This window comes from Echinops telfairi, unplaced genomic scaffold, assembly GCF_000313985.2.
Source record: "Echinops telfairi isolate 266 unplaced genomic scaffold, ASM31398v2 ScPeMD7_7436;HRSCAF=8474, whole genome shotgun sequence".
Taxonomy (NCBI): domain Eukaryota; kingdom Metazoa; phylum Chordata; class Mammalia; order Afrosoricida; family Tenrecidae; genus Echinops; species Echinops telfairi.
In genome coordinates, this window is record NW_022111336.1 from 3,989,302 (window position 1) to 4,010,738 (window position 21,437).

The 21,437-nt window shown below is 39.8% G+C and overlaps 1 protein-coding gene across 4 annotated transcripts in view; it reads right to left on the reverse strand.

Annotated features, from left to right (window-relative positions):
- DMD (dystrophin) overlaps positions 1 to 21,437 on the reverse strand; it is a 2,430,848-nt gene that overhangs the window by 620,084 nt on the left and 1,789,327 nt on the right. For all 4 annotated transcript variants that reach the window (XM_045298663.1, XM_045298661.1, XM_045298660.1 and 1 more), the window contains one exon: positions 3,658 to 3,812. In XM_045298663.1, coding sequence (XP_045154598.1) covers positions 3,658 to 3,812 — 155 coding nt within the window. The remainder of the gene's footprint in view (positions 1 to 3,657; positions 3,813 to 21,437) is intronic.

Below are 21,437 nucleotides of genomic sequence, written 5' to 3' on the forward strand. Positions count from 1 at the left end.
AAGTAAAAACCATGTAGCCGAAGCATGCTCTGGCTTCATTATCTCTGCTCCTTGACACCATGCTCATAGATACAATGTGGATTTCTAATGTAGAGTGTAATAGTAGCCAATTGAGTGTGAACTATCTTCAAATAGCAAAGGTGGGAGGAAGGTTAGCTACATGCCTACGTTTTTGAATGTTCATCCTGGACTCTATACGGATTATTGGTCGAAGGCAGGAAGATTAATGGGCGAGAAATCAGTTAGGCTAACAATGTCATCATTCAGAATAGAAATTGTAGTGAGATAGTAGGGGTGGGGAGAAAGGACTACACTTGGAAGTTAATTAGGCAGTGAGTAACTTTGTGATAGATTTTCTATTGAGGTAGGATGCAAGAAGCATCAAGCATGACATCTAGACTTCTGATTTGGATAATCAGATGGAAGCTAGCACGGCTCCCTTAGATAGGGACCACAGGAAGAGAATGATGTGCATTTGGTAAAAAAAGGTTGGAGGAGGCCAAAGACAAGCTGAGCTTTGAGCCAATTCAGCTTTAAAATAATTCTCGGTTAGAAAAATAGCTTAGGTCATAATCAGCAGACTAAAACCACTCAAGGTGATGGACTTTCTTTAAGAGCATATGTAAAATGAGAAAAAACAAAGAGGAACTTTTAGAGCCATGAGTCAGAATTAACACGGTGAATTGCAGATACTGTATGGAACAGTTCGTTTCTAAAATTCTAATTTACTTTCCCAGTGGGAAAGTAGTACATGTTTTCTATATTTGAAAGATGTAGAGAGAAATATTTTTTAAAAAATAAATAAATTGGAAACCCTTTTCCCTGAATAATCAAAAGACCTTAAGAATGCAATCAGCAGAATTGAGAGAGCCTCTTGTGGAATCCAAGATTGTGAATAGGAGACAAAGGGGTAGAAGTGGAATAGGCCAGTCTCCTGAAACCCAAGTACCATGAACCAGCTTTCCTCTTGATCCCTTTTTAGTCTACATTTCTTGAACTCACCACATTGATTTCTGATCTTCACTTGCTTTCCTAAAGAGTCTTCTCCTTGAGAAGCAGATACTTTCTTCTGGAGACCGAACAGTTGATCTAATATGAACAAGATTTTCTAAGCCTAAATGACCGTTCTGTAACTAAACAAACAAATTCCAGATTTGTATTTAGAGCAGAAAGTCAAAACCTTGTCACTCAGAGTATGTCTTCTAAATGTCAGTCCTCTAATGAAACTTGCCTTTGCCCCAATTTTCTGTTTCACGGTCCTCTGAATGCCCACTGTTGGGAATTCAGAAAGAGAACTTCTCTATTCTGCAGTTTCACCAACTTACATCAAATGTTACAAGAGTTTTCATTATTCAATCTTTAATTCAGTTTCAAGATTTACTTGATCTATTTCCTTGTACCATTAACTCGTTACTCCAAAGACTTTCTGCTGTCAGTTAAAAAAAAAAACCTTCTTACTGGTGTTCTTAAAAAAAAAAGCAGAGTGGAGACCCAAGCCCATTTGTAGACAATTGGACATCACCTTACAGAAGGGTCCCACGGAAGATATAAGCCAGTCAGCAATATAGCACTGATGAAACATACAACTTCCCTCTATTTCTTTAATGCTTCCTCCCTGCCACTATCATGATCCTAATTCTACCTTATAAATCTGGCTAGACTAGAGCATGTACCTGGGTACCAATAAGAGCTGGAAACACAGGGAATCCAGGACAGATAAACCCCTCAGGACTCATAATGAGAGTAACAATACCAGGAGGGGAAGGGGAAGGTAGGGGGAGAAAGGAGCAACCAATCACAATGATCTACATATAGCTCCCTCCCTGGGGGACAGATAACAGAAAAGTGGGTGAAGGGAGACATCGATCAGTGAAAGACATGAAAAAATAATAATTTATAAATTATCAAGGGTTCATGAGGGAAGGGGTATGCAGGAGGGAGTGGAAAACTGTGGAGTTGATACCAAGGGTTCAAGTGGAAAGAAAATGTTTTGAAAATGATGATGGCATGCTTCTTCCATGTGGGCTTTGTTGATCGCTGAAGATAAAGAGGGTGCATAAACAAATGTAAAGAACACTGATGGTGCCTGGCTATCAAAAGATATAATATCTGGGGACCTATAGGCTGGAAGATAACAAGTGGCCATCTAACTGAGAAACAACAAAGCCGACATGGAAGAAGCACACCAGCCTGTGAGATCACAAGGTTTCAAAGGGATCAAGTATCATGCATCAAAGACTGAAAAAAAAAAAAAAAAAGTCATAGCATTGTGAATGAGGGGGCATGCAGAGTGGGAACCCAGGGCCCATGTATGGGAAATTGGACATTCCCTTGCAGAAAGGCCGCGGGGAGGAAATGAGCCAGTCAGGGTGCAAGGTAGCAACGATGAAACATACAATTTTCCTCTAGTTCTTGAATGCTTCCCCCCCCCCACTATCATGATCCCTATTCTACCCTACAAATCCGGCTAGACCAGAGGATGTACACTGGTACAGATAGGAACTGGAAACACAGGGAATCCAGGACAGATAAACCCCTCAGGACCAGTGGTGAGGGTGGTGATACCAGGAGGGTGGAGGGAAGATGAGGGAGAAAAGGGGGGACAGATTATAAGGATCTACATATAACCTCCTCCATGGGGGATGGACAGTGGAGTACTGGGTAAAGAGAGATGTCAGATGGTGTAAGATATGGCAAAATAATAATAATTTATAAATTATTAAGGGTTCATGAGGGAAGGGGAGTGGGGAGGGAGGGGAAAAATGAGGAGCTGATACCAAGGTTTAAGTAGAAAGCAAATGTTTTGAGAATGATGAGGGAAACAATTGTACAAAACTGCTTGACACAAAAGTGATAAAAGTTGTATGAGCCCCCAATAAAATGATTCAAAAAAAAGAAAGGAAATGATGATGGCAACAAATATGCTTGACACAATAGATGCTTGTATGTATTGTGATAAGAGCTGTATGAACCCTCAATAAAATCATTTAGAAAGAAAGAAAAAAGGCCACCCCACTGACTTCCTGACTTCTTCAATCATTTATGCCATTCTCTGAAGTTTGCTTATCTTTGACAGTGGTATTCATCATCAATATACAGAGACTATTTGCCCATTTTCTGACTCATCCCAAAAGGAGCATGCACCAATTCTCAACGTACCAGAGCATACACAATGTGATTCTACTTTATAGAAAGGAATCATCATTCCACATAAATATATCATCTTCTTGTTATATACAAAGCACTGGCTCGAAACGTGGTCATGTCTCAGATAATATAGACAGAGCCTTTGCTCATGGAATCCATCATGAAGACCAAGTGACTTCTGAGTCAGATAAGGATGGGGAGTGGAGAGTTCTCTGGAATTAGGCCTCACAGCAAAATGATAAATGGCTCTTCGCAGGTAAAAATCAGTCTTGTGTTTTTGCCTAGTCTCTTACTCTTGTCCCTAGTTTGTGTCTATGACAAATCATTTGATCTCATTAGATCTCACATTCCTCATCTTTAAAAGAAGAAGACTGAGCTAAGCCTGTGAGTTTAGTTGACATTCGTCATCTTGAATCCTTACAAGTTCCAGTTAGCAGGATTGGGGAAAACAATTGCATTGCCCATTCATTTTCATTGTAGCCAAGAATAGTTTTAGAAATGATATCATACCTTTTATGAATGCTTCCCCAAGTGGCATTGATGTCCTCTGTGATCGTGTGTACTTTTCTGGTATCATCTGTAGAATAATCCCGGAGAAGTTTCAGGGCCAAGTCATTGGCGACATCTACATGTATCTGCCACTGGCGGAGGTCTTTGGCCAACTGCTGTAGATGTGCATAGGAAAGAGAATGAATGTCACTTTTTTGTTATGTTTCCCCTCTGAAATTTCTAGTTGGAGTTTCTTAAAATGCTTCTTAAATCACTTCTGAACACCCAAGTCAGAACATGTCTACCTGATTGATTTAACCGACTATGCGATTTAGTCAATCAACCCACTTCTCCTCACAAAACTTTTCCAAGGAAGCATCTTGAGCAAGAAACAAAATCAAGTATTTCAGTTTGGTAGCGATTAATTGTAAATAAACTGGGCTTCATTGATTTTATCATGGAAAAGAGCAAACGATAAAAATAAGCTTAAAAATAATTGTTGAGAATGTGACATATACCAAAATAAGAAAATAAAATTCCATGAATTTCTTTTTCTTCTTTAATATGTTGAGTTGTTTATGTAATTAGTGCCATCTACTGGTATTCAAATAAACTCATACATAGAAAATACTGGACCGCAACAAAAGAACCGCTCTGCCGTTCTAGTAACATTTTTTAAAGTATCATTTTAGTCATAATTCATTTTAAAATATCCTACAATTAAATCAGAATAATATTCCAATACAAGAATCATGTTAAACCAATGCACTTATGTTTTCTCCTTTGTGTTTGGTAATTGACTATTATCCAACTACCCATTACAGCACTTGAGACCATCAGATTCCAAAGGCAGAAGTAGACCCATGAAAGGCTTCATCTGGAAATATATTGTGTTGGTCTATGTTATGTGTCACCCTAGCTAGGCTAAGATTCTCAGTATTCTCTAATCATCCCCTATGCTGTGATCCTATAACAGGAGTTTTCTTGAAAAGTGTGGCTTAGATGCAATATATATGGAAGTTCTGGCAAAGCTCTCTCTCTCTCTCTCTCTCTCTCTCTCTCTCTCTCTCTCTCCTGCATCCAACTTGTCCTCATCTGACTCCAGTTCTTAGGATATGATCCAGCACCCTGTCATCGAACCTGTAGATCTTGGGATCTGCTAACTCTTCATCCTCTTGTGCCATTGGAGTCTGCAACCATATAAGTCAGGAGAAGCTTTCCACCTGACTCATTGATTGGGATATGACAGGCTCCACAGTTGTTTGAGCCACTTCCTTGAAGTAAAGCCATGTCTGAAGATGCAAGGATATGGTTTATTCCAGGAACAAAAGGTTTAACCATGTCTCTGGCATCAGTGTTAGATGTGTTAGATGTGGTGGGGTGCCTACCATAAAGGTTCACTCCAAACACTGGCTGCGGAGGGGATCTGCTGGATCAGTTACATTCAAGGCAGAGAGGTCAGCACAGAAAGCTATAGAAACTATTTTGGGGAGGGTGTTTTGTTGGTTTTGGATTCCAAAAAAGTACTCTTGATAGATTTTGTCTGTGGGCATAGGACGACCATAGGGGAATAGTAGAAAGAAGTTTTAAAACATTTGAGAAATAAAGTGTAAGAAAAAAGGCCTGAAAAGTTTCTCCAAGGAATTGTTTCCCATTCTCACAATGTGCCCATTCATTCTTTGAGGGCAGTGAGGGGTACCCTGTGAAAATTTTTCTTGGAAAACCTTACTCCATCTCCCCAACACCACTCTGTTGTCCTCCTTCAGAATTCTTTTTGTTCTCTGAACTCAAAGAACAATGAACAGGAACGTACATTGAGTTCCTGAGGATGAAAATTGCAGTTTTGACTTGGTGTAACTGAAGCTTGCATAATTCTCCTATGAAAGGTGCAAGAGATGGAAACACCACCTTCAGAAGGGAATAGACCTAGATGGAGTATATGTCAAGAAATAATAGTTTTGCATTTTGATGTTTTAGTTTCATAAATATTTCTATTATTTGTAGCAAACCATTTTAAATTGCCCTCACCCCTTGGGGTTTCCGAGACTAAATCCTTAAGGGCGAAGTCAGTCTCATGTTTCTCCTGTGGAGTGGCTGGTGGTTAGCAGATCAATGTATCATCCACTCTACCACCAGGCTCTTTCTCTGCCTACATAGGCCTTTACTGGTTTGGGTTATGTGTTGAGCTGCTCACCGTGAGGTCAAAAGTCCAAAACCACCAGCTGTTCTGCTGGAGGAAGATGAGCTATTCTACGCCTGTAAAGAGGTAATAACTACTCTGCCCTATAGGGTTGTTATGAGTCAGAATTGACTTAAAAGGAGTGTTTGCTTTACCTTGTCCTAAAGGGTCACTATGAGTCGGCATGGTCTCAATGGCAGTGAGAGAAAGACCCAAACCTAAGACATAATGAAATGTGAATTTTTTATCAAAAACTTATGCAAGTGCACAGAGAAGCCTTAGAGAAGCCTTCTAAATGTTAAGATAATATTAAATTGCTAAAATACTTAATGTCATATTCCACTTGGTAGATTAAGTGGATAATAAACAGACAGAATAAAACACACTGCCTTTGAGCTCATTTGGACTCATAGAGACCCTGTAGGACAGAGTAGAGCTACCTCCTAGAATTTCCAAGGTTGTCCTGCTTATGGAACTGGACGATCACATCTTTCTCCCGCAGAGAAGTTGGTGAGTTAGAACTGCCAATCTTCCTAATTAGCAGCCAAGCACTTCACCACTCCACTACTAGGGCTCCTTCTATAGAATGATACTTAATGCCCTAGAGTGGATTACAACTCATCGTGACCCTATATAAGGTGTCCAAGACTGTAAATCTTTACAGGAACTCTAAAGCTCATTGCCATTGATTTGATTCTTACTCATATTAATCCTCTAGGGCAGAATAGAATTGCTCCTATGTGTTTCTGAGGTGGTAAACCTTTATAGGAGTAGAAAGCTTTATCTTCCTCTCACAGCATGGCAGATGGTTTTGAATTGCTGACCTTGTGGTTCGAAGTCTAACTCATAACCTCCTGGGCCAACAAGAGCAGATCGTCTCATTTTTACCATTTGGCAAAGCTGGTAGGTTTGAACTTTTGGTTACTTGGCAGCTCAACCTCTAAACCATAGTGCTACTAAGGCTCATTTAGACAGAAGAATTATAGCAGGTATTTTGAACAAGATAAATAATGTAAAGTTTTTCATTTAACCTTTAAATAAGAAATAAATAAAGTACTGTGGCCAAGATATCATGCTAATGTATGAGGTCTCCAAGAAGTTTATGGAAAAATAGAATTACAAGTTAATGGAATTTTCCCACAAACTTTTTGAAGGCCCCTTGTATTGAGGACAATACTTACTAAGAAAACTTGGCAATAGGTATCTAGTTCCATACAAATTCCTAGCAATTTCATAGCTGGTACTTTATCCTAATAAAATATTTAAAAGAAGAGAAATATACTATAGGAATAGAGATATTCATTAACTAAAATAATTTAAAAAATGAGAAACATTTTCAATGTTTAATGAGGGGTTATTAAAATAACATAACAGAGCAACCTAATGGTCTAATATGCAGTAAATATCCACAGAAATCATAAATAAAAAACAGAACACAATTTGTAGACACACTATTTTTAAGTGCATGAATGCACAGCTGTGAATTGATAGGGGAAAAGAATTTTGAAAATAATTGGTGTTTTTGAAAAGAGGAATCTTTTCAGATTAATATTTGGTTTCAACTTTGTTCATTTGTATTAATATGAATTAATACCTCTTAGAATAGTTTCAGTATGGTGAATTGGACTATTCTTGCTGGAAAATCTATCGTGTACGTTCACTGGCATTTCTCAGTTAGCTCAAACCTTCTATTCTAGCCACTAACCCAAATAATCTAGTGCATATAGGTACCCGACTCTCAGACGACCAAACCAGTACCAAAAAACAGAACCCTAATCGGCCACTAAAGCAAGTATCACTAAACTCTGCTAAAGGAATAGCAGATAGAAAGTATCTAAAGATAGAGTGTAGTTGGCTGCTGCTAGAAGCCAATTAAAATGCATCCTTGTGGAATGCTTGACTTTCTGCAGGGCTCCTCTCCCCCAAGCTCTGCTACCCCTATTATTTCCACTTTTCAGACCCCCATGCTATTCAAAATCCCCACGGAAGTAAAACACTGCCCTCCTTCAAGATGCACCACATCTAGAAATGTCCTGAAGATATCAGATTACCTCTCCATTCCTTCTTCTCTCTAAGGCCAAACCGATAAGGATACAAGTCCTGCATTTAAGATAGAAATGACTCATGCCTTTATTCTCCAGAATGCTGCTTTCATTTTAAAAGACAAGCTTATGATCCACTTCAATTAAATTTCTAGTCAACGACATAAGCAAAACAAAACTAAACAAACAGAAAAAACTTACACCAATGATATGATTGCTTTCTTTTGGGATAATTCCTCCTAAGAAGGATACACTTGTAAAAGAAATACTCATGAACCTATCTATGACCATATTATCAGCAGGCTTAGAAAGTCAAAATAGAAACAAAAAATTTGAGGGACTGTAATTAACATCAGTTCTTTTGCCTGAGCAGAGCAAACATTTTGAAAACCACTCATCACTGATGGGGCACTGTTTGAAAAGTCTAAATATGAAAAGATATACTCTTTGGATCTAATTTATAGACCATAAAAAATAGCTAAAAGTGGAAGCTGTAAAATATACTAGAATTTTCCCAGGTCTCCAAAGTTGAAGCTAGAGCTAAATTAGAGACGTTCGAGTGAAAAGGTAGCAAAGGAATGAGGTTTGACTTCAAACCAGAGCCTTTTGATATCCTTTAATGCTTGAAAGGCAAAAATGCTCATGCATATATTTTTCTCCCAATTTGTATTCACACTGAAAGTTACATTTGTACACCTAAGGAATTTTTGACTGAATGCCAACCCTCACCAAATACTGCCCAGATTTCACAAGGATGCAGGTTTAAAAAGGAAAACAAAAACCTGCCACTGACCTTGAATAACATTGAGAGGGCTAAAAGGCCCTTGTCTGAACACAAAGGTCCTCCGCAATTGCAGTTTGCTTTTTGCCCTTCTGAAGGCTTTCACCACAAACTGGTTTCCTTTCCTCTTGAGGTAAATACGCTGACTACTCTGGGCTTTACCCAAGGGTCATTCGCACCAGAAGCCATGACCTTGACCAACTTTGCCTACCACTGTGAAGTTTCTGACTGGGATTATGCCAAGCCACAGAAGGAGTGTAAATTCAGAAATACAATTGAATTCACACACCCTGCTTTTCTCCCTGAATTCCATTTACAATGGTCTACACTACAGGGAATTGTTTGTGTGGTGATCATGGTGTGTGAAAACTTTAAAATAGCGTGAGCACTAGCCTAGGAAAATATGATTGTGTGTGTGTGTGTTTTCTATGAAGAACATAAAATGCTAAGTCCAACAAGGAGTGTGTCCCTAAGCCGGAAAACCACAGCCCATATTCCAACCTAATAGGCTGCTGTGCACTCTTAGGATGGTGTTTGTAAAAAATATTTGGTGCCGAAACACGATTGTGGACTCTGAGACACCCTGAAGTAAGTGCGAGAGGCTTAAGTGATCTTTTTGGTGTGTTTTAATTCTTTTCACTTATTTTTAAACTTGTAAGAACTATTAATACTAATCCTAGAGGGGAGGAGAGGACAGGAGAGAAGCAGTGGAAGGTCAAGAGTGCCTGGCATACCCAAAACATTAAATAACTATTAGCCATCATGCTTATTATCAGAGGAGCCCTAGTGGCGTGGTCGGGTAAGCTTTAGACTATTTGCAAGGTCAACGGTTCAAGTCCCCCTACCCCCGCAGCTCTGTGAAAGAAAGATGAGACTGTCTGCTCCCATCAAGATTTACAGCTTCGGAAACCCCTGTATAGGGTTGCCATGAGTCAGAAGTGGCATGATGGCAGTGAATTCGCCTTCATTTGGTATCATCCCTACTACCACTGACCATAGCGCTGTCACTGCTGTTAACACACCACACTATATTTACCACACGGTAGTTCCCTACTGAATGCCAAACCAAACAAGGGGCTCCGAGTTTGTCAGTCATTGTCTATACATGCTGCAACTCTAAAATAGGGCTTCATTTAATGATTGAAATATTCTGGTTGGATGTTGCTTATTTTTTTAAATATGTATTGTAATATTCATTAAAAAATAAAATAGACATTTGTTCTAACCCACCCAATTCTGCCTCATTGTAACCCTAGAGAGCAGAGTAGAACTGTTGCTTAGGGTTTCTGGGGCTATAAATCTGAATGGAAGCCGGAAAACTTCTCCTTCTCCCGTGGGAGCAGGTGGTGGATTCAAACTGCCAATCCCATGGTGAGCAGCCCAACTGGTCATGAGGTTCCAATGATTGTGATTCAAAAGAGCCTCAGTGAAAGGAGTGCAAAGCAAAGGGAGCCTTGTATGGCTATTGTGTTCTTGAGGAAGTCATTCACCTCATCCAGTCCCCTGTTTGCCATCTGTAAATAAGATTGGGGTTACTTGCTCCACCTGAGGAGGCCTGGCTGCACAGCGGTAACTCACTTGGCTGTTAACCATAAAGTTGTTGGTTGGAAACCACCAGGTACTCCTCGTAAAGATTACAGCCTTGGAAACCTTAAAGGATACTTCTCTGTTCTATATGGTCACTGATAGGTAGAACCATGGCAATAGGTGCCTTACTGTGCCTGTGCCTCAGTCTTGCTGTGAAGGGTCACAATGAAAATAAAATCTCTAGGGAAGCTATGAAACAGGATCCTACAATATTTGGGGATGAACAATTCGATATACTGGGCTGCTCTCAATTTGCCTAGAATACCATGTTTGCATTTAAGGCCTAAGAGAGTCATAAATCTTTAACTCTGTGAGCTACCAGCTATGAGCCTGTTAGCTTTTAGGTTCGTCCTCTGCCCACGTTCTCTTGTGCTCAGCACTGAAGAAAGCTAATCCATATAGTGAGTCAGAATTTCCCAGAATCTCTCACTCTATGGCTTTTAGTTGGATAAAGTCAATGAGAGGTATGACTGGGATATCCGCGGTATGAGTTTCCTTCCCCACCCACTCTATATCTGGTCAGTGTTTCCTTGGTGCCTGCAGCTCCCAGCAAGCATGCCCTCTCTGCATAGTACCAGATGCAGTCCCCACACTGGTCTTTTTGCACAGGATGGATCTGGCTGTGGAGCTTTGATAACACCGCCTCCTCTAGTGGTAACAATAAACGAATGTTGCTAAACTCTGAGATACTTCTCTGTCCCTTTCTTGGGCTTCTCAGCTTTTTTTATTACCTATGGATCTCAAAAAAAAACCTCAATCTTCCACTGAGTCAATTTTTCCTCATAGCTATTCTATAGGACAGAGTAGAACTGACCTGTGGGTTTCTGAGGTCGTAAATCCTTATAGTCATAGAACGTCTCCTTCAGAGCAGTAGGGATTTTTGAACTGTTACTCAACTCTTAACCCTCTAAGCCACCAGGGCTCCTGCTCCACGGCACTAGGCTCTTGTATTCAATTCCTTCTGTTTGAAATATCTATTATAGTTTTCACACTGGGGTCTGATACAAACTGGAAGTAATCTCACAGCAATAACACAGGTGATAGTGAATATATTACGTAAAAATGTCACCAATGATCAGCTTGTCCATATTCCATCATTCTTTTAAGAACCAGAGAAAGACGTGCCTCTTCTGCTCCTGCAAGCCATTTTCTCCATCTGGACACCCATCTCTTCTGGAATCTTCCTTCACAGACTTCCTCCCTCTTGTGTGTTTGTTTTCAATCTCTCCCTCATTGCCTACTCCACGGCCTCCAACCTAAGTGTCTCTCCCATCTTTACAAACTGAACTAACTCCACTGCTGTAACTCATTAGAGAAGCAGACTGCCATCTCTCTCGCCCACGCAGAGTAGCTGGTGCCTTTGAACTGGTGACGTTCTGCTTAGCAGTAGAGGACTTTCCTGCTATGCCACCAGGGCTCTTGGTCAAGCTCTCTCCAAATCGAAACCCAATCAAACGCCCTGTCATTGGGCTGATTCAGCTCCACAGGAACCTAGAGGGCTACCTTTGTGGGTTTCTGAGGTAGCAATTCCCCCTCGTCTACTCCAGCCCAGAAGAGCAGCTGGTGGTTTCAGTGCTGACCTTTGGGTTCACAGCACACTATGCAACCCACTCTCGCACCAGGCCTCCTGCTGTCCAGTTCCCTAGAAGCCAGACATTCATTCTGTCCTCAACTTGACTATGCTCCTGCCAGTCTACAATTTGTTGGAATGATGCTTCTACCGCCAGCATTCCAATAAATGGATTCTGTCAGAGTCATGGCAGCAGATGGAATTCTGAGCCCTGTATTTCATTCATTTATTTATTTATTTACCTTTCCCTGTATCCCTGCTCTGTGCTAGGTAATGCTGAAGTACCTCTTACAGAAGGCGGAATTGACATTCCTGTCACTGATGCTGCTGCACTTGGCCATGTGACTTGTTTTGTCAAATGGAGCTTTACAGAAGTGACACAAGGAGGCTTGAAATGTACGTGTACAGTGGGGCTAATCATTGTGGATTCCTGTCATCGCCATGAGACAAACATAGTCCGGGCTAGCCTACTTGTCATAATGGGGGGAGTGACATGTGGCGCAGAGCCAGCTTCAGCATCCCAAAGCATGAAGCAGTGCCATGCTGATCTGCAAGCTCGTGGTGGGGGTGGGGAAGCTTTGGTTTCATCCCTCTGGGATTGTTGAGGCTATTTTTCATGCAGCACTTTTTGAAATAGTTCACTGATCTAGTCACCCACAGACAATGCCTGTGGAAAATCTGAGCTTTTAGTTGATTTATTTGCAGCAACTGGTGTTGTTGACGACTTTCTGAGGTTTTCTCCTCCTTAAATCCCTTCTGTTTGGGCTTCCTTTTGTTCTTTCTTATGGTTCCAATTTTCTTGTCCTGCCTGTCCCTTAAATATTAGTAGTCTGTGTCTAGCCCAATCTTCTCCCTCTGGAGGCTAAGTTGATCCTCAGCTGGAGGAGGAGGCATGGGGCATGGGCATGGAGCAGGTGTCTCATTCTTTCACTTTACATTCAATCTTGCAGCCCGTTACAACGTTAATGTAGGCGCTCATCAGCTCTTGCTAACACCTGACAATGTCCTTTTTATTGGCTCCCTCCCTCACCTCTCCCCAACTTTTCCCATCTATTCAAGAGATCTTTAAAAAATGCAAATAGAATCACATTGCTTCTCTTTGTAAAACCTTTCACTGGCTGCCTACTAGCTTACGTTCGAAATTCCCAAACTCTCCCTTTGGATTTGAGGCCCTGAAACTTAAGGACTCTGCTTACATTCCAAATTTCATTCTGTGTTATCTCCTTTCCTAATATCCAATTGCATAACTGTTCACTCTAGAGTACAAAAAATCAGGAAGGTTTAAAGCTCAGAAAGGTTAAGTGATTTTTGAAGGTCACACAGCTAGTCAGTGAAAGATGCATCACAGAAATGCAGGTTTCTTGACTTCCAATCCAGGTATGATACCCAGATAGATAAAATATGACTCCATATAAAAGGGTTTAAGGAAAATTACTGGGTTTAATATAACTAGACTTTGAAGAAGATAAAAAGAATAAACTTGATAAGGATAGCATGGTTGGAAAATTATTGTGCATAATAGACTAGGACATTTCCAAACAAAAGATGAAAAATACATATGTGGTTTATTATTTTTTTAATTACTAAATCGTGTCAACCTAAGTATGAGTTCTCACTCATGGCTATTGAATCAATTCCAACTCATAGCAACCTTTTACTGTTCTCTAAATCCTTCTTAGGAAAAAGAAACATAATTTCGTCTTTTGGTGTGAATTACAATGACCTATAAAATCTTTTTATGGATTTATAATAGAAATGTTAAAATATCTGTAAGGAAGCTATTTCAAAAGTAAAGCCTCTCACCATTAACTTCAAGCTCATCTACTAAACCTCTGACATTAGCAAACAACTCTGTTTCAGAAGATAACATTCTATACAGGGGATACTATTAAAGAAAACAGACCTCATTTTCCAGCTTCCTGGAAATGATTAATCTTTTCAATAGCTTTGAGGACTATATACCAAAGTTGTTACTTTTTTGTCCTTTCCACAATGACTACAAGCTGAGAGCAGGCTAGTAAATGTGTTATCGGCCAACCCATTAGAGTTCCATTATTTTCTGTCTTACATGGCTTCATGTAATGAATTTTTATAATTAAACTAATGGCATACAATTTATTTTTCCCCCTCTTTACTTTCAGGCCCCATTTCTCTTCCAGATTCTTTGGAATAAGTTTTATACAAAAAGAAGGAAGGAAAGCCCTCCAAGTGCTTCATTACCGTAATTTCATTATGACATTTTGGAAAGCATTCTCTTTATCTGGGCTCTTTCCTTAATTTGCTGACTTTATTAAAAGTCCTAAGCAATGTTGTAATTAACAAATCACCCAGCTACCACAGAAATTGAAGCGAAGTTTGGTTGAGAGGCTATGGATATGGTTGGGTGGAAATGACTCCAGAGGGAATTCTACAGGGCACATTCCCAGTTAAGAGCATTGCTGTGGCTCTTTTTCTTATCCTGTGAGTCTACTATGTGAGACTGCTCTCCTGTCTACAAATGATCAATGTTGGGGGACTACGCATCTTCACTTCATTGAATTCAGGAATGACCATTGTAATTGGTTTGGGCTACTTGTTTCTTCCAAGCGGAAGCTTTAAGAGGCAGAAGGTTTAAGAACCAGTGACACAGTTTGCAGAAGGCTATGGATGACGATGAAAACCCCAAATCCATTTGCAAACGCCCTCTGGGGATTAAGCCTCTGTTTAATTCCCTCAGACCATTGACCAGGGATGCGAATAGCCTTACGCTCAGACAGAGGGCGCTGGAGAGTGAATTGATGCAGATATAGTCATGTTAAAATTCAACACCTTATCATTTGTTTTTCCTTTCGTTCCATTCATCATTTGTTCTAGTTTTCATTATTTTCTGCTTTCTTTTGGATTGAGGGTTTTCTGTGTGTTTTAATTGCTGTCGTTGTTGGAGGTTGTTTTATTATTATTATTATTATTATTATTATTTTGTGTTTTTGTTAGAATTTATATAAAATCCAGGTTAGATAGATCTATAGGGACAATAACTAGGTTAATAATTTCTTAGGATTATAGCAGGGGAAGTAGAAGGAGGGTGGGGAGCTAATAATTAAAATGATTAGAAAAATGAAGAAAACGTTCTAAAGTTGATTGTGGTGATGATTGCACAACTCTTTTTAATATATTTAAACCAGTGAAGTGTATGGTACATGAACTCTACATCAATAACACTTAAAAAAAAGTAGTAGCATTGGCCACCATGTCCCCTGCCTCTATGGTCCTGGAAGCAGATATTAAGACAGAATTGAAAATAAGAACAGTCCCTCCTTGACTAAACATAGTACAAGAAGGCTTCAAAAAGTTCAAAGAACAATGGGATTAAAAGGTAATCGAGTCACTTCACAGACTGTGGTAGATATATAATCATTTGTCAATTTGAGGATTAAGAGTATAGGGGTGAAGTCTAGCTTTTCAATCAAATCATAGCCAATGAGGCCTCCGTGTGGGCATCACCTTCTCCTGAGAATTCTGGGAAATCTGGTAATTCTTGCTTGGAGGCGGGAGACACTTCTCTCTCTGCCACTTCCTGGGAGACATTGCAGCTGACAAGACACATGGAACTACCCTAGTGCCTTAAGTTGGAGAAGCCACATGGATCTACCTTGATGCAACCAGACCTCTGAAGCCAGAAAAGCCACGTAGAGACCCCTGCCAACACTGAGATGCTAACAATGACACTGGATCCAAGGACTTTCTACCCACTGGCCTGTGATTGTCCTGCATACGGCATCATTGCATATGTTTTGTGAGTCCTAAGAGGACTTTAAAGATTGGTATTGGACATAAGGGCTAATATCGGACTTATACCCTTGGACTGGACTGGGTTGGGATGTTTTCTCAATGTACAATTAACCTTTATATAAAACTCTCTATGAAACACATATGTGTGCCCATGGATTTGTTCCTCTAGTCTACCCAGACTAACACACAGACTTTTAAAAAGTCCCCTTGTAGGACTACTAAATGAGAAGTTAGCAGTTCAAAACTCACCAGCTGCTCTAAGGGAAAAAGATAAAGCTGTCTCCTCTGGTAATGATTTACAGCCTCAAAAGTCCTACAGGGTTGCCGGAGTCAGAATCAATTCGATGGCCGTGAGTTTGTGTAGAACCCTATTGCTAACCTATGACATAAGCATGGAACTTAGATAAAATATAAACTTTGTGGGTTTTGAGGTTGCTTGTTACTGTAACATAATTTAACCTATACTGGCTTACGTACCTATACTGACTTACATACCTATTTAAGTACTACCCTGACTCAAACTTTTAACCACTTTAGATGATTGGGCTGTTCAAACTCCACAGGCATTGCTCTGAGGGAGAAATGTATTTGAGGCAATCTGTGCCCATAAAGATGCACAGTCTTGGAAACCCTATTGAGGGTTGCTATGAGTTGGAATGGACTTGATAACAGTTCACTTGTTTGGGGTATGGCAGTGGATTTGATAGTCTGGGGCTAGGTCCAGGGAGAGAATACATCATCATAGTAAAACACAAAGAACAGGCCCTCTTGCACACACGCGTGTCTCTGTGTGTGTGTGCCTCTCTCTGTGTGAGAACAGGCACTTTTACTAATAAATACACAGCTATATGAATACGGAGGAATGATTCAGAGCTGCAACAGCTCTGACTCTCTTGTAGGTATAATCTTTGTATACATTAGGTTGGAAATGATCCGCCTATTTTGACTAAAAAAGAAAGTTACTCTAGATGGAGTCCCCTCGTTAGGCAGCTGCTAAAGTCTTTGAGGATGGATAGCTTGCATTTCTTTTTTTTATTATTTTATTGGGGGCTCATACAACTCTTATCACAAGCCATACACACATCCATTGTGTCAAGAACATTTGTACATGAGTTGCTATCATCATTCTCAAAACATTTGCTTTCTATTTGAGCCCTTGGTATCAGCTCATTATTCCCCTCCCTCCTCCACCCTCACTCGCTCACAAACCCTTGATAATTTATAAATTATTATTTTTTCGTGTCTTACATGTAGATCATTGTGATTGGTTCCCCCTTTCTACCCCTACTTTCCCCTTCCCCTCCTGGTATTGCTACTCTCATTATTAGTCCTGGGGGGTTTATCTGTCCTGGATTCCTTGTGTTTCCAGATCTTTTTTTAAATACTTTTACTGGGGGCTCTTACATCTCTTATCACAACCCATACATTCATCCAGTGTGTCAAGCACATTTGCACATATGCCGCCATCATCATTATCAAAGCATTCTCTTCCCACTTGACCCCTGATATCAGCTCCCCATTTCTTCCCCTTCCCTCACAAAGCCTTGATAAGTTATAGATTATTATTTCCATATCATACATTGTCCTCTGTCGCCCTTCACCCACTTTTCCATTATTCATCTCCCTGGGACAGCGTTATAGTTTGATCTATGTGATCAATTCCCCTTCTTTCTCCCCACCCTCCCCTAATCCTCCTGGTATCTGTACTCTCATTGTTGGCCCTGAGGGGTCTATCTATCCTGGCTTCCATGTGTTGCGGGCTCTTATCTGTAGCAGTGTGCATGCTCTTATCTGTATCAGTGTACATGCTCTGGTCCAGCCGGATTTATAAAGTAGAATTGGGGCCATGACAGTGGAGGGGCATTAAAAAACTAGAGGGAAGTTGTCTGTCATTGGTGCTACACTGCACCCTGTCTGGCTCTTCTCTTCCTAATGACCTTTCTGTGAGAAGATGCCCAATTGTCTACAGATGGGCTTTGGGTCTCCACTCTACTCCCCACCCCCTCATTTATATCGATATGATTTTTTTGTTTTGTTCTGGGTCTTTGATGTCTGATACCTGATCCCATCAACACCTCTTGATCACACAGGCTGGTGTGCTTCTTCCATGTGGATGCTGTTGCTTCTCAGCTTGATGGCCACTTGTTTATCTTCAAGCCTTTAAGACCCCAGACGCTATATCTTTTGATAGCCAGGCACCATCAGCTTTCTTCGCCACATTTGTTTATGAACCCGCTTTGTCTTCAGTGATTGTGTTGGGAAAGTGAACATCATGGAATGCCAGTTTAATAGAACAAAGTGTTCTTGCATTGAGGGAGTACTTGAGTGGAGGCCCAATGTCCATCTGCTACCTAAATACGAAACCTATAAATATATACACATAGATCTATTTCCCCGTCATCATATATAAATAGATTTACATATATACATGCCTGTATTTCAACCTCTATAAATGCCCTTTGCCTCCTAGTTCTTTCCTCTATTTCCTTAAACTTTCCTTTTGTCCCACTCTCATGGTCAGCCTTCATTAGGGTTTCAGTAATTCCTCTCAGTTACATTGCCCTTGATCAAGACCTCCCAGGCTTCCTACACCCTCCTCACCATCGATTTTGGATCACTTGTTGTTCCCTTGTCCCTGGGTTTGTTAACACCTACTTGCTTCCCCGCTGCCTCCTCATCTCCCACATCCCCCCTGGAACTGTCCATCTGTTTTTTTCTCCTCCAGATCGTTTATCCCATCTGTCTTATCTAGATAGACCTGCAGAGATAATAATATACACACAAAAAAGACAGAGCAAAACAAAGCAACAAAACAAAACAACAACAACAAAAACCATAAAAAAAAAGAAAGCCTGTAAATATTTCAAAGTCTGTTTGTTGACTTTTAGGAGTGTTTTCAGGTAGAGTCTGAGGGAATGCCACGCCCTGGACCCAGAGTCTATTTCTGGTATTCCCTGGGGACTTCGTTGCTCTGTTCCCCTTGCTATTCTGTTGCACACCCTTAGTGTTTTGCCTCAGTGTTGTGGGGGTCAGATCGGGCACAATTCCCGCACTGTGTCTTCAGTGTTTCCCCCTGAAACACTATGGGTCAGTGAGGGACATTGTGTCTCATACTGGGGATGGCCCTATGATCCTCTCTGTGCTTTGGCTGCTCTGAGCAGGAATATCCTCCTCAGGGCTTGGTGGGCCAGGATGTGTTCCACTCTCTCTTCCTCTCCCTTCTTTTGCTCCTATGTGCTCTGCTCAGACATGTGCCTCTCCCTGAGCTGTAACTTCAGTGCTGTCCTCTGAAGTGAATTCTTCTTCAGGGGGAGTAGGGGTACCCACGTAGCTGGGATTGGGGCCAGCCCCTCAGACCTCTGGATAATTTGCATTTCTATGGTTTATGAGGAGCTTCATGGAAAAGGCCAAAGAAAACAGAATGTTCCTAATGCTATGTTTATAAACTTGAAGCAAAAAGTAAAAGATCTGAATTTTTAATGACATGCAGATATACTTTTAAAAACAGCTTTATTGAGATATAATTCACATACATAAAATTCACTCCTTCACAATGTGTAATTTTGTTGGTATATTCACCAAGTTGTGCAATCATCACCACAATCTGATTTTAGGACCTTCTCTATAGTCCAGAAAGAAACTCTTGATCCAGGAATAGTCACTGTCCACTATCCATTCTCCCAGTCCCTTCCCCTGTTCCAGGTCGAAACAATCACTCATCTACTTTCCGTAACATTTTTCTATTTTGGACATTCATATGGTACAATCACATAACCCAGGGTCTTTGATATCTGGCCTCTTTCATTTAGCATAATGCTTTTGAGGTTTTCCATGTTGCAGCAAATATCAGTACTATTCATTTTTTACATCCAAATAGTATTTTATTGTTGGTTAAACCATTTCTTGTTTATGTGCTCATTTGTCAATGAACATTTGGATTGTTTCCCCATTTTGCTTATTACAAACAATGTTTTTCACAAATACCCATTTAAAGTGTTGGGGTCAACATATGTGTTCCTTTCTCTTGGGTGTACACCTAGGAGGGGAACTGTTGTGTCATGTGGTGAGCCCCTGTTTAATATTTTTCAGAATTGGGGAACCAAACTGATTTTGCAAAGTGGTTGCACCATTTTACATTCCCAACAACAATGATTGTGGATTTGAATCATTCATGGATGTTGCGAATGTTGGTTGCTGTCTGTGTTTTGTTTTGTATTCCTACAAAGTTTTTGTTTGGGCCGTACGAACATGTGGGAAGTGGTAGCTCACTGTGGGTTTCATGTGCATTTCCCTTATGGCTAATGATGCGAACTATATTTTTATGTGTTTATTGATGATTTGTACATCCTCTGTCAAAAATGTATGTTCAAATCCTTTGTCCATTTAAAATTGTCCTTTGGGGAGTAGTTTTCTTATAGCTGAGCAGTAACACTTTTATATATATTCTGAATAAAAGTCCTTTATACTCATATTTGTATATATCAAATAGTTTTTAGTGGGCTCTTTAGAATTTTCTATATATGAGATCATACCATATCAAATCGACAGTTTCAATTCACTCTTTACAATTCAAATACCTTTTATTTAACTTTAAATTTTGCATGGTATAATTTATCTAACTGAATATATTTCAAATACTCTCATTTCTACATGTAATTAATTAACAAATGATTGATGAGCCCTTTAGATTGGGGACTTCATTCTAAGTCTTCAAATTCCCAGAAGTATTTTGCACTTAGAACACAGCAATTTAGAGCAGCCATATTGCAAGTGCACAATAGAATGTGTGGCTATCTTTAAGGACAACACAAATCTAAATTGACTCTAAAGTTGTATTCTCTAGGAAGAAACAACAACAAAATCTCACTGCCATCAATACAATTTTGACCTGCTAGGATGGAGTAGACAATCCCATTGGGTTTCCCAGACTTTAAATCATATGGACGGTGTCACCCTCATCTTTCTTTGGCTGGGTGACTGGTAGAGTGGAATTGCTGGAAGTGGTCAGCACAAATGAAGGGTCTTGCATTTTATTTCTTTCCTGTCTACTCACTTCAGTACAGAGCTGAAGAGAAGTGGCATGATCAGCCATTTGTCTTATTCCTGATCTTAAAGGGGAGGTGGGTGGTAATCCACTTTTCTTCATGATATCAGTTATGAATTTTTCATAGATGCCCTTTATTAGGTTGAGGGAATTCCTTTCTAGTACTCATTTGTTTACCGTTTGTTTGTTTGTTTTTTTAATCCTGAGATAATCATGGTTTTTATATTTTATCTTACTTTTATGGTGAATAACATTGGTCAATTTTGTTATGCTGAGCATCCTTTGCATTCTTGGGATAAATCCCACTTGGTTATGTTAAATATCCCTTAAATTCCAAAATGCAACTTGAGCATACATTTCTTTACAACAGTGCTTTTTATGCAACTCAAGCAGATTTCAGGAAATGCTATGTATATTTAAGCTAAAACAGGTGTGACAAAAATGAAACTAAAAGTTTAGACAGAGCCAATATTATTAATGAAGGTGACAAGTTTAAGACTGGATCCATGATCAAATATAACCATCATTTCATAGGTGCAAAAGTCTTTCACCTGCTTGGTTAATTTTTAAGTATTTTATTCATTTAGATTATATTTTAGAAGACATCATTTTAATTTCCTTTGTAGATTGTTCATTGCCAGTGTGTACAAACTCTAATGATTCATATGTGTTGATTTTGAACCCTGTGACTTGGCTGAATGTATTCATTAGCTCTATTTTCTTTCTTGTGGATTATTTGGGATTTTCTATACATATAACATCATGTCCTCTGTTGCTAGAGCTAGTTTAACTTTTTATTTTCTAATTTAAGTACTTAATTGGCTTTC